This window comes from Staurois parvus, unplaced genomic scaffold, assembly GCF_062004578.1.
Source record: "Staurois parvus isolate SC_StPar_1 unplaced genomic scaffold, SC_StPar_1.0 ptg000282l, whole genome shotgun sequence".
In the NCBI taxonomy this organism is placed as follows: Eukaryota; Metazoa; Chordata; class Amphibia; order Anura; family Ranidae; genus Staurois; species Staurois parvus.
This window is the reverse complement of record NW_028318078.1, coordinates 14,093,793-14,107,298: the sequence shown is the minus strand read 5'-3', so window position 1 is coordinate 14,107,298 and position 13,506 is coordinate 14,093,793. Positions and strand designations below refer to the sequence as shown.

General features: G+C 39.1%; 1 protein-coding gene across 6 annotated transcripts in view; it reads left to right on the top strand.

Moving 5' to 3' along the window:
• LOC149458682 (6-phosphofructo-2-kinase/fructose-2,6-bisphosphatase 4-like) overlaps positions 1-13,506 on the top strand; it is a 147,184-nt gene that overhangs the window by 125,743 nt on the left and 7,935 nt on the right. For 5 of the 6 annotated variants that reach the window (XM_089681970.1, XM_089681971.1, XM_089681972.1 and 2 more), the window contains 4 exons: positions 447-576; positions 2,187-2,249; positions 9,881-9,945; positions 11,883-11,956. In XM_089681970.1, the coding sequence (XP_089538096.1) occupies positions 447-576; positions 2,187-2,249; positions 9,881-9,945; positions 11,883-11,956 (332 nt within the window). The remainder of the gene's footprint in view (positions 1-446; positions 577-2,186; positions 2,250-9,880; positions 9,946-11,882; positions 11,957-13,506) is intronic. The other variant, XM_089681967.1, reaches the window with a different exon arrangement.

The window sequence follows — 13,506 nt, the reverse complement described above, 5'->3', positions numbered from 1 at the left end:
CTTTGCAGTCTAAATATTCAGAGACTATGGCTTTAAATTAAGTCACCTCATCCAAAAGTAGTAACGCAGCTATGGTATTGCACCCAACAATGAGAAGTCTTGCTATCATAGCTAAATGAACATCTCAAAACCTCTGAATCTGAAAATTTGCAAGTTTTTTGTTATTTATGGGGCCATTCGTGGACGGGCAGTTCCCCTTTCTTAGGCATTTGTTGTAAGTGGATACAATACATTTTGTATTGTTCATAGGGTCTATATTTTTATTTAGCAAGCAAAAATATCCAGCCCATAAGCCAGCCAGCCTGCACAAAACATCTGTTTAATCTGTCAACATTTTAGATGAACAAACCTTCTCCTTCCAAAGCAGCCCAATGGGGAGGGTGTGAATCAGCCCTTACTTTACATCTAATATGAGAAAACCGAATTATCTACTTCTTGTTTTCTAGTCATATGAGGACTTGGTACAACGTCTTGAACCTGTCATCATGGAACTGGAGCGCCAGGAGAATGTACTAGTTATTTGCCATCAAGCTGTCATGCGCTGCCTGCTGGCCTACTTCTTGGATAAAAGTGCAGGTACACACTTGGAAAGATGGGGAAGGCTGTAATTAAAGGGGCATTTCTATAGTCTCCTGGATTGTAAGCTCGAAAGAGCAGGGCCCTCAAACCCCTCGTGTATTTTATTGTTTCTGTCTTGTCTCATGGTCTGTCACCCTTGCTATTGTACAGCGCTGAGCAAACCCTTTGGCGCTATATAAACACTGTATAATAATATAGTTCTGTCATTGGCTGGCACTCCTTGTATTAGCGGTCTATACAGTATATTATGAATACAGTACTTGTAATATTATTGGTATATCAGGAACATGTACTATGTGTATATTAGTTCAGACTTTCTTGACACAATCTACAAGTTTGTGCGACACACTGCAGACTCAGCTGTAGCAATGATAATTGCTGGTGATTTCCTACAAACTAAAAGTGATCAGAGTAGCTAAGCAGTCACTTTTACAGGGGACAGAAAGCTCCCCTGCTGCTGTCACTGCCTTTACCAGGCTCTCTCAAGCAATCGGTGAGCCCTGAAAGATTATGACCACCTTAGTCGACGGAAGTTCCTACCCCTCTTATGTGACGTCAGAAATGGCAAGCTTCAAGTATTTTTGTCACTTCTGGTTTCAGTTTTTTCTTTACTGGACTGTTACCGGCCACAAAAGCAGTAGATCAGACTGATTTATGTCTGATCGGCTGCATTGGAGGCTAGGAGAGAGAGGTCTGGGGTCTAATAGAACCCCAGATCTCTCCATAAAGAGGACCTGTCATAGCCCATGCTATCACAAGAGATGCTGTTCATCCCCTGTGATAGCAATAAAGTAGAATTTAAAAAAAAAAATTAAAGGTACAGTGTGTACATTTTAAAGTTTATTTAAAACACATTTTTTTAAGTCCCCCCATCCCATCATGCTCACATGCAAAGGTGAACAAATATGCAACACCCACCATCTTATTCTCTAGGGTCTCTGCTTAAAAAATAAATTTTATAGATCAATAGAGAGAGGTATAGATCTCTAATATAAAAAATGTTTGGGGGTTTGAAGTAGTTTTCTAGGGGAAAAAAAAACTTTTTTTTTCTTTTTTTTTTTACATGTAGGAGATAACTGTCAGAATTGGCCTGGACTGGAAGTGGTTAAAGCAAAACTGGCCACACACTTATAATTTTTCTTTTTTTTTTTTTTTTTTCTTTTTTTTTTCTCCAGCCAGTGGGCAAAATGTGGATGAAGGAGTTTCCTTTGTCCAAGTCATTGTATTCTGACAGTTGGACCCTTCATTGTGCAAATACAGTGATCAGCGTACATACAGATATTTAATATAATTACCTAAAGACAATTCACTCAAATATTCATATGTAGTAGAAACTAAATCGTTTTTAACTAACCAACAAGAATATCAGATATTACCAATTCCAGGGGATTTGAACAACTGCTGGTCTCTTTTTCAAGTCCCCTTGTGTGCTTGACCTCCAGGTGTCTAGGTGCCTCTGTGTCCCAAGATGTGTGTCACCTCCAGTTCTTATCGTAGTTACTCCTATTCACTATCATTAAGGAAAAAAAAATCCTTTGCTTGTGAATTTCTTACAAGGTGTTTGTGAGTCAAAAAGTCTTAACATTATCTCTTGTGTTATTTTACAGATGAGCTGCCATACCTCAAGTGCCCCTTGCACACAGTCTTGAAACTCACTCCTATAGCATATGGTAAGGCCATGTTTTGTAAACCTAGGGATAATGCTTTTCTGTTCATTTTCATTTTTTTTAATACTGCTTGAAAATGAGATGGTCTGATTGGCAGGGCCAATTTCATTTCGCGCAGGTCAGTTGACCTATTGTCTTGAGGCCAGAGGTGGAGGATTATTTTTTTCATTATTGAGAAGTCAGGATTTCATTGTGAACAAAGAAACCGTGACCTAGTTTCCCTGTCAATACCTAAGCCGCAGATCATATTGTACTTAAAGTGACAAACTCCTGAAGAAAAAAAAAAAAAAATCTTTTCAAGTACATTACAAAGAGGCACAAAAACCATTAAAAATTTAATGAAAAATACATTACAAGGCCATTAAGAGATTGAGGTGTATGAATTATTTTTGGAAAATTAAAGTTAGTTTATTGTCACTTTAAATCCTTTGAGATATTGATGTATCAATTTTTTTTGTTTACTTTTTATTAGGTTTGTATGGAAGTGTACAAACTTTTAGTATATTCATCATAGAGGAGTGAGGTGGGAGGACAGTTCACTATTAAATGTATATTCCCAATTAGAAAAAAATAGCAAATCTGCTTCTGACAACCCCCAGTAATGTGGAACCCTTAATTATTGTGCGCTAAGATATTTTATCTGCAGTACCACCTGTAGGATGCTAATATTAATTAATAAAAAAAAAAAACATACAAATGCAGTGGAGCTTAGACACCGATGCAGATAAGACAAAGCAGGCATTGTAAAGGTCCTCCACAAACAGCTACACTCATATAATTCCATCTTCCAAAGTAGGAGGGGAGTGCCTCTTAGCTGGGTCAATACAGTGTTTGTTTTTTTCAGGTATTTGCCAAAACATATGCAAGCTATAGCTATTTAATGGATATGGACTGAAATTGCACACTCAGGTTTAATTTGGGGGTATGTACATCCAAATTGGAGGAAGGGTTTAGGAATCACAGCTCTTAAGCGTAGCCATCCCCCATTTTTCAAGGGACCAAAAGTAATTGGACAAATGAATATAATCCTAAATAAAATGTTAATTTTAAATATTTTTGTTGAGAATCCTTTTACTGGCACTGACTGCCTTAAGTCTGGAACCTATGGACATTACCAAAAGACTGGGTTTCCTCCTTTCTAATGCTTTGCCAGGCTCTAACTGCAGCTATCTTCAGTTCTGTTTGTGGGTCTTTCTGCCTTTTAGTTTTGCCTTCAGCAAGTGAAATGCATGCTCATTTAGGTTGAGATCAGGCGATTGACTCGGCCATTGCAGAATATCCACTTCTTTTTCTTCAAAAGCTCCTGGGTTGCTTTTTCAGTGTGTTTTGTATCATTGTCCATCTGTACTGTGAAGCGCTGTCCAATCAACTTTGCTGCATTTGGCTGAATCTGGGCTGACAGATCTCTAAACACTGCAGAATTCATCCGGCTGCTTCTGTCTTATCAATAAACACCAATGACCCAGTGCCACTGGAAGCCATTTCCAGAACTGGCTTTTTTTTCTTTGTGTTTTTTTTTTTTTTTTTTTTTTTTTTTTGCCAGACCAAAGTCTAATCTGGCTTTTCTATTCTTCAGGCTGATGAATGGTTTGCACCTTGTGGTGAACCTTTTGTATTTGCTCTTGTGAAGTCATCCCTTGATTGTAGACTTTGACAATGATACGCCCACCTCCTGGAGAGTGCCCTTCACTTGTCTGGATGTTGTGAATGGGTTTTTCTTTATCAAAGAGAGGATCCTCAGATCATCCAACACTGTTGTCTTCCGTGGACTTCTATGCCTTTTTTTTATGTTGCTCAGCCATTGCTAAATGGTTAGCACTTCCGCCTGGCAGTACTAGGGACATTGGTTCAAATCCCAGCCACGGCACTACCTGCCTGGAGTTTGCATGTTCTCCCTGTGCCTGCACGGGTTTCCTCCGGGTACTCCGGTTTCCTCCCACCCTCCAAAGACATGCTGGTAGGTTAATTGGATCCTGTCTAAATTGGCCCTAATATGTGTATGTATGAATGTAAGTTAGGGACCTTAGATTGTACACCCCTTGAGGGTTAGGGACTGATGTGAATGTACAATATATATGTGTAAAGTGCTGCGTAAATTGACGGCGCTATATAAGTACCTGAAATAATTAATTTTGCCACTCCTAATGTTGCTGCTATCTCTCTGATGGATTTGTTTAGTTTTTGAAGCCTTACAATGGCCTGTTTCACTTGCATGGACAGCTCCTTTTGAACGAACCAACAAAACCAGCACTCAAATCTTCATGCAGACTAGGAAAAACTTTGAATTCCAAACGTTGAGGTGCAGCCCTTCAAAGATCGGGAAATCTTGGTACTGGTAAACAAAAGCCAAACAGGGTGCACTCTCATCGTGCATTAACGTGGTAAAATACAAATTTATTTAAAACCTATAGATGTATACTCACAAACCAAAGTGAATAAAAACAGAGCAGAAAAATCTGTAATGTCAGTCCAATGTGATAGACCCTTAATGGGGTAGGCGAACGGGTTTTGGGAGACGCACTCCCTTCATCAGAGCTAAAATGTAGACCTGCTATTCCAACATTTATAAGCCACAAAATGGTGTAGAGGACTCGACCACACCCCCTCACACATGAGGACCCAATCTGGGTTGAGCCAATCAAATCCATCTCCAGCAAAAAAAAAAAACAGCATACCACCAACACTCAAACTGGAATGTAGGTATTGCCAAATTAAATGGTTTACTCATGATGATAAAAATTCAACCTACATAATAAATGAAAAAATAAACTACTCACATAAAGTGCCGAGGTGAACATGAATAAATGGATGTACATGCCAGAAATAGATATAGGAATGAACAATATTCACATGGAATGTCGAGGTGAGCATAATTATATAAATGTGCATGCCAGAGATGGAAGGGGAACTATCATGACATTCACAGTGACCACCACTCTGGACAGATATAGGAGAGACTGCAAATGGATGGACATGCCAGTGCAATATATAATTATGTTCACCTCGATATTCCATGTGAATATTGTTCATTCCTATATCTATTTCTGGCATGTACATCCATTTATTCATGATCACCTCGGCACTTTATGTGAGTACAGTTTTTTTTTCTTTTTTTTTTTTTTTCATTTATTATGTAGGTTGAATTTTTATCATGAGTAAACCATTTCATTTGGCAATACCTACATTCCACTTTGAGATAGTGTTGGTGGTGTGCTATTTTTTATTTTTTATTTTTTTTTTTTGCTGGAGGTGAATTTGATTGGCTCAGCCCAGATTGGGTCGTTGTGTGAGGGGGTGTGGTCCAGTCCTCTATACCATTTTGTGGTTGATAAATGTTGGAATAGCAGGTCTACATTTTACCTCTGATGAAGGGAGTGTGTCTCCCGAAACTCGTTAGCCTACCCCATTAAGGGTCTATTATCACATTGGACTGACATTACAGATTTTTCTGCTCTGTTTTTGTTCTTTGGTTTGTGAGTATACATCTATATGTTTTAAATAAATTGGTGGCTTACCACATTAATGCATGATGAGAGTGCGCCCTGTTTTGCTTTTGTTTACCAGCTGCTTTTGAACACATGATGTAGGTTCACAGCAATAGATTCCAAATGCAAATACCACACTTAAAATGAACTCTAGACCTTTTACTGCTTAATTGATGAAGAAATAACGACGGAGTAGCCCACCCCTGGCCATGAAACTGCTTTTGATTCAATTGTCCAATTACTTTTGGTCTCTTGAAAAAGGGGGAATAGCTGCTCTGAAGTGCTGTAATTCCTAAACCCTTCTTTCAATTTGGATGTACATACCCTCAAATTAAACTGGAGAGTGTGCACTTTCAGCCCATATCCATTCTAGAACTATAGTTCAAATATGTTTAGGGAAATTCCTAAAAAAAAAAAAAAATATATGTATTCACAACTTTTGCTACAATGTAAAGTAGTGAGTGTACAGCTTGTATAACGGTGTACATTTGATGTCCCCTCAAAATAACACTACACACAGCCATTTAATGTCTAAATCGCTGGCAGCCCTAAGTGAAAATGTCTAAATTGGGCCCAACGTGTCAATATTTTGTGTGGTCACCATTATTTTCCAGCACTGCTTTAACCCTCTTGGGCATGGAGTTCACCAGAGCTTCACAGGTTGCCACTGGATCCTCTTCCACTCCTCCATGATGACCTCACAGAGCTGGTGGATGTTAGAGACCTTGTGCTCCTCCACCTTTCGTTTTGAGGATGCCCCATAGATGCTCAATAGGGTTTAGGTCTGGGGACATGCTTGGCCAGTCCATCACCTTTACCCTTCTTTAGCAAGGCAGTGGTCGTCTTGGAGGTGTGTTTGGGGTCGTTATGTTGGAATACTGCCCTGCAGCCCAGTCTCTGAAGTAAGGGGATCATGCTCTGCTTCAGTATGTCACAGTACATATTGGCATTCATGGTTCCCTCCATGAATTGTAGCTCCCCAGTGCCGGCAGCACTCATGCAGCCCCAGACTATCACACTCTCACCACCAAGTTTGACTGTAGGCTTGTCTTTGTACTCCTCACCTGGTTGCCGCCACACACGCTTGACACCATCTGAACCAAATCAGTTTATCTTGGTCTCAAACCACAGGACATGGTTTCAGTAATCCATGTCCTTGGGCTGCTTGTCTTCAGCAAACTGGTTGCGGGCTTTCTTGTGCATCATCTTTAGAAGAGGCTTCCTTCTGGGACGACAGCCATGCAGACCAATTTGATGCAGTGTGTAACAATGGTCTGAGCACTGACCGGCTGTCCCTCCACCCCTTCAACCTCTGTGAAATAGACGTATGAGTGCTGCCAGCATTGCTGCAAAGACCATCTCTGGATATGATGCTGAACATGTGCACTCCACTTCTTTGGTTGACCATGGTGAGGCCTGTGGAACCTGTCCCGTTAAACCGCTGTATGGTCTTGGCCACCGTGCTGTAGCTCAGTTTCAGGGTCTTGGCAATCTTCTTATAGCCTAGGCCATATTTATATAGAGCAACAATTCTTTTTTGCAGATCCTCAGAGAGTTCTTTGATATGAGGTGCCATGTTGAACTTCCAGTGACCAGTATGAGAGAGTGAGAGCGATAACACCAGATTTAACATACCTGTTCCCCATTCACATCTGAGACCTTGTAACACTGAGTTGTATGACACTGGTGAGGGAAAATGGCTAATTGGCACAATTTGGACATTTTCAGTTAGGGGTGTGCTCATTTTGTTGCCAGCGGTTTGGACATTAATGGCTGTGTGTTATTTTGAGGGGACAGCAAATTTACACTGTTATACAAGCTGTACACTCACTACTTAACACTGAAGAAATGACACTTTGCTACAATGTAGTCACATGAAAAGATAGAATAAAATATTTACAAAAAATGTGAGGTGTATTACATTGCATATTATGCCATCCATAAGATGTGGGTAGAGTCATGTCCATCCACCTCAGATAATGGTGTGATGCCGAAACGCTGCAGGTGGAGCTTTGGCGTGACATTATCCCGCATGCATTTCATGTTCATGACCACAGATGCGATCAGGGCTGACCTTGATTGATGTTTATATGCAAGATTCTCTTAGCAGCAGGTCAGACACTTTGGAGATTGTAAGTGCAATACTGTTTGTGCTGGAAATAAAGCTGTGAAGTTTTTACATTAGCAGCGCTTTTCTCGCTCCTTTTGTAGAACATATATGGGATGAGGATGGAGCCTGCCCATGAGGTAAAGGAGTGTTAACCCTTCATTATACTGCCATGAAATGAAACTGTGTGTTGGATGCCTTGGATGGGCAGCTTTCATGTCATTTTATGTTTTATATTGACTTCACGTTTTATTAGACTCCCCTTATTGTGTTATATTAAATCCTGGTGAGTACTTGATTACCAGGGAGAGGCCACGTGGGATTGTGTGACATGGACACTCGCATGATTACTTGCAGGACCGCACACTTTTTTGCACTACACTGGTGTTTTTTGTCAGATGGATTATGACCCTTAAATAATGGACTTTCTAGAAATCTTAGTTATAGGATTTAATTGTCAAATTGAATTCACTTAAAAATACTTAATACATATATCCTGTGAATCATTAAGTTTATTTTATTGTTTTTTGTTTTTTTTGTTTTCTTCAAGGTGTTCTGCACATATTGTTTCATATACTTGAATTGGCAAGAAGTTTAGAGTGTGGTCACTCTTTGTGTCATCTAGTAACTGCAGCTCTTTTAATATATTTAATTGGATCCAATTGGCGCAAATTCCCTTTAAGTAAATAAAGGGATCTTCTCTGATAAAGTGACTGTTACCACACATCCATGTGGAACAACACAATTGGCTTGGTGAACAGTGTAGTGATCAGACCTTGAGATGAGTGTCAGTGCTTTACCACCTTCAGTGACTGCTTATTTTATGACTGATCCCTGCTTGCAGCCAGCAGACATGTTGTGTATCAGAGTCTAAGTACTAGCCCACGGTGCAGAACGGCTTGTGCTTGAAGTCTGATTATTATACAACGAATGGCTGACAGTCTGAAACAAATGTGACTACCTTTCACCAAGTTATTTATGCTGTTCCACGCTGATATGCTGTAACAGCTACTTTATCTGATGAGAAGATCACTTTATTTACTTAACTATAGTTTTGGCCCAGCACCTCTTAGATGCGCGTCCTTTCTACTTTTTTATTTATTTATTTTAAAGTTTACTACCTATACAAAAAAAATTACATACACACTATAACAGATGTAGTTAGGTCTTTCAGTCATCTTATCACTCTATCTTAAAATTTCAATCATCAAAATCTGTGAGCATGACATACATATCATTCGATATACCAGTAGTACATATCAGAACTTGCATGAAAATAAGTTATTACATGACCTGTTAGGCAATAAAATATTTTATACCATGCTAGAAGTGAGACTATTCATTATTCTTCTTGAAAACATTCTACTAGGAGGAAAGGAAAATAAAAGTATCTTAGAGCCCCTGAGAATAAATGTAGAAAGGCAGCTTTTTAAGTCAAATGGTGAGATTTCTGCTCGTACATTCCCAGATCATTTACATTCCAAGGCAATAGCATGGTGTCCCTGACTCTACCCTGCTGTATTCTTTATTTTATATTATGAAGTATACAAGAAGACTATATTGAAGCTGCAGGAAGAGATTGGTAGGTGGAGAGACCTAACTGCTGGAAACCCAAGAGACCTATGGAGCCCTTGAGAGACATGGCACACTATACTGTATATAAAACTAGGTTATCACTTTGGACTGCCTCTTTAACTAAACCTGTACTGTGAGAATTTAGGGTGGCTGCCATTCTTGACTTTTCCTTCTGAAAATGCTGTTGCCTGGTTGTCATACTGATTCACTTTAAGACATTTACTGAACTAGTATGAAGATCAGTTCTGATATTTTGATGCTTGTTGCATGCTTGTTCCAGGTCCATGACTTGAAGTCAGACTTTTTTTTTTTCTAAATGCAGATAGCATTTAGAAAAAAAAGATTACCTTCAGAGATCCATCTGTAGATGTTTGCATTGACTTAATGAATAATTATTTATTGGGAAAGTTCCTGTATTTTATATTGGTTTTAATGTATTACTTGAACTATGTAATCTTCTTCCCCAGGTTGCAATATAGAAGAGATAAGTCTGAACATTGATGCAGTAAACACACACAGGGATAAACCAGAGGTATGCCATGTTTTTTTATGATGTAACTTTTGAAAAATATTGAGCTATTGAACTATATTTTGGTAGTGTTTAGCGCCTCTTCTGGAGTTTGATTTCAGTAGCTCTATTCAGAGAGCCATACAATAAAGTTCAATAGCAGGTATTTGTCACTTTTTCTGCTTAATCACTGTATGCGTGTTTTTGTTCAATCCCCAAAAATGCATTTCATTCCCCATGCTATACCTAAAAGTAATTATTTGAAAAAATTGGACATATTGTCTTTTTAAAAAAAAAAAAAAGAGGTGATTCCATGATTGGGTTAGCTTTGGGTGGAGACCAAAGAGACATGTAAAATCTTTGTTGGGGGATCTTGGAGTGGTGTCAGCATAGACTGCCAGTCAGCAGCTCAACTGTGCCTAATGGCTTGCAGATATCAGATCTACTTTGTTGTGCCCAGCAGCTGAGTGTTATCCTGGAATTGCTGTTTTCTTTTCTTTTTCTCTTTTAAGATAACTTATGATGTAAAGCAGTGAATGAAAGTGAAGATGTGTCAGAGGGGAGTCAGCTTTTACCCCTGCAAAGTGGTGTCTGAGGCAACAGTCTCTCCATCATCCATAGTAGTGTAAAGAAGATTTATTGTTAACATGTTTTTAATTCAACTCCACAGGGAATTAAGTTGAAGTCTAGGTTATGGGAATTCCTGTGGGGGAAGGTACAGCCAACACAGTCCTGCCCTATCTTTAAGCTGAGTAATCTTTTACTATTATGGATGTACAAGCAGTACTGTGTAATCACTCATAATAGTGACAGATTACCCAGAACTGCAGCTCTGTGTAATGTATCTGCCTGTGCCCTCTGTGTACAGCCAGCCTTTATATGCAATAGCAGCTGTTAATGCATATAAACAGCCTGGCTGATGGAGTTCTATGTGAGCTTTCACTTCTATGAATAAGGTGATTTGCACGGGGGTGATTTGACACAGTGGGAATGGTAGCAGCAGGAATCTACCGGGGTTTAGTTCTGTTGTTTTTGTTTTTTTTTTGTTTTGTTGTTTTACCTGCTCTTTTTGATAGGTGTGAGCAGGTAGCTGCAGCCACCAAGCCTGTACACTTCAATGAAAGGTTCTCTGTGGCAACAGCTATTTGTGGTGGTTCGCACAGCCAGGAATTACCTGTGATCACTGCAAATAATCCCTGGCTGTGCTAACAGCCACGAATAGCTGTGCTCGCAGCTAGCTGCTCAAACCTTTCAAAAACCGTAGCAGGAGTCATTAGATTCCTGCAGCTGCATTCCACAGCGTTGATCGTTCATGTGCTGGGGCTGTGTGTGTAGAAGCAGCTGTTGATAGACCTACAGTACCACAGGGTGTGCGTCGTTGAATGCTATATTTACTTGATCCCTGAGGAAGTTCAATTAACATTTAAAGTAGAACTTTAGGTAAAATAATACAAAATGGGCACACATGCAGGATTTTTAATGCAGAAGAGAAATGCTTTGTCTCTTCTGCATTAAAGTTCCTTACCTGCCTGTCTGCCGAATTTGCACAGTTGGCTGCGCAGGCATGGCTCAGTGTACAGGTGCAATGTCAAATCTTACTGAACTCCCACGCATGCACAGAAGTGCTGTCATCTCAGCCGGTGACAGCGGCAGGAGATCGAGACCCGGAAGCCGGCCGCTCAAAGATGCCAGCGGCGGGGCAGGTAGCAGATGTACACCACATCACTGGAATGGAGGCAAATATAGTTCCGCTTTCAAGAAAATTTCAATAGTTTTTTTAAATTTTGATTTCTGTGTCTAATGAAGAGTTGGGCTTGTGACCCTGCATGACAAGAAAAACGATTATCTGCTTACAGCACATCCATATATAATGAGCCCTTATTTTGCATATTTTCAAATGTAGCTTCATGATTATAATAAAATGTAACTCCATGTAAATTTTCTGTGGTTCTGCTTCGTAGAACGTAGACATATCCCGATCACCTGAGGCAGCCCTGCTTACTGTACCTGACCTAGATGGACTACCCAAACCTTGGTGCCACTTTTTATTTATTAATGTTAATGCTGCCACATGCAATCTGTTTTTGCAATTTACCTCAATCTTTGCATAATTATGAATCATTTTTTTCTAAACCTCTATTAATTCAGTCTATAAAAATGTATAATTTTAAAATAATTATTTTATGATTTTTACATATTTTTTTTTTCTTAATGAAATCTGTAAAGACCCAAGTTTACTGTATTTTGTGCTTTATAATTTATTTTAAGTAGGACTGTACTGTATATAGATTTGGTTAATAACAAAAATAACAGTCACGAACAGTGGAACTTCAGCCAAAAGGTAGCTGATGATTTTACATTTTTGGGGGGAGGTGGGAGACTGAAGATCCTCTTTAGCATTGTAAAGTGGAAGAAAGAGAACTCAACTTCCTACCTCCAGCATTTTTTTTTTTAATGACATGCAGGATCTCAAAAACTTTTCAAATTAAAGTTCAAGCTAAATGCAATGGAAATTGTGCTGCATCTGACCATCTATGCAAGCCTGTAGGCTGCTTAAATGTGGCAGCTTTCAATGATTTGCCCAGGTAATCCCAGAACTTCTTCCTCCCCCTCCTTCCCCAACTATCCCAAAAAAGAGAAAAGGATACCCTAGCAAGCATGATTCCAATTGTGGCTGCTAGAGGAATGAGAGGATTATGTTATGATATATACATACTTTTTTCCCCAGCATTTACTATGGTGTATGTGCCTGAAAGCGCAAGATAGGATGTGCATTTATGTGTGACTTGCAAAGTCCCATAGACATTATAGTTTACATTTATATTATTTAAATTAAACCCTAGAACATGTGCCACAGAAAAAAGTGTGTGTGTATATAACACAAAATTTTATTATTTCAAGCTGCAGCTATCTCGCTATTCAGTGCATTCAAATACTAGACATCTATAGCTGCGCTAGGTGAAAAAGCAACCTATATACACCAAATATTAAACGCTCCGTAGTGCATATATTTACACAACTGTGCTATTAATACTCAACATGCATAAATAAAATAAACCACAAAACTAGAAAACAAAGTGTCCAGTAAAGTATTCATCACATTATGTGATATTTCACTTAATAGAATCTTCATTATTTCTTCTGTGCAAACATCCAAGTGCTACCACCTTTGACACAGAACACTCACCGGATTATCATGACTCTATTCACAATATGGGTCATATAGCGATTTTCCCCTTTTTAAGGGAAGAGGGTCCCAAGCCAGCAGCTCACTCTCCACCTCCAACAGTCTTCCCTTCAAGTTCAGATGCAGCCAAGAAGAAAAGAAACTTGCATGGTGTAAAATCCTCAATTTATTTAAAAAGTATATACTAAAGACCTAAAAATGCTCACTCACATTTGCTGGTGCACAGACTTGCACCAAGAGAACAGGACTTAATCACAGCACAAGCGATGCTATTCGTAGAGATATCTCTCACCACAGCTTTCATCAGTGGGATAATGTCACTTCCAGTCCAGCCTGCCCCAACACGGCATTTTCTCGTTACTTTATATTATACTTAATACTATATTATACTATAAAGT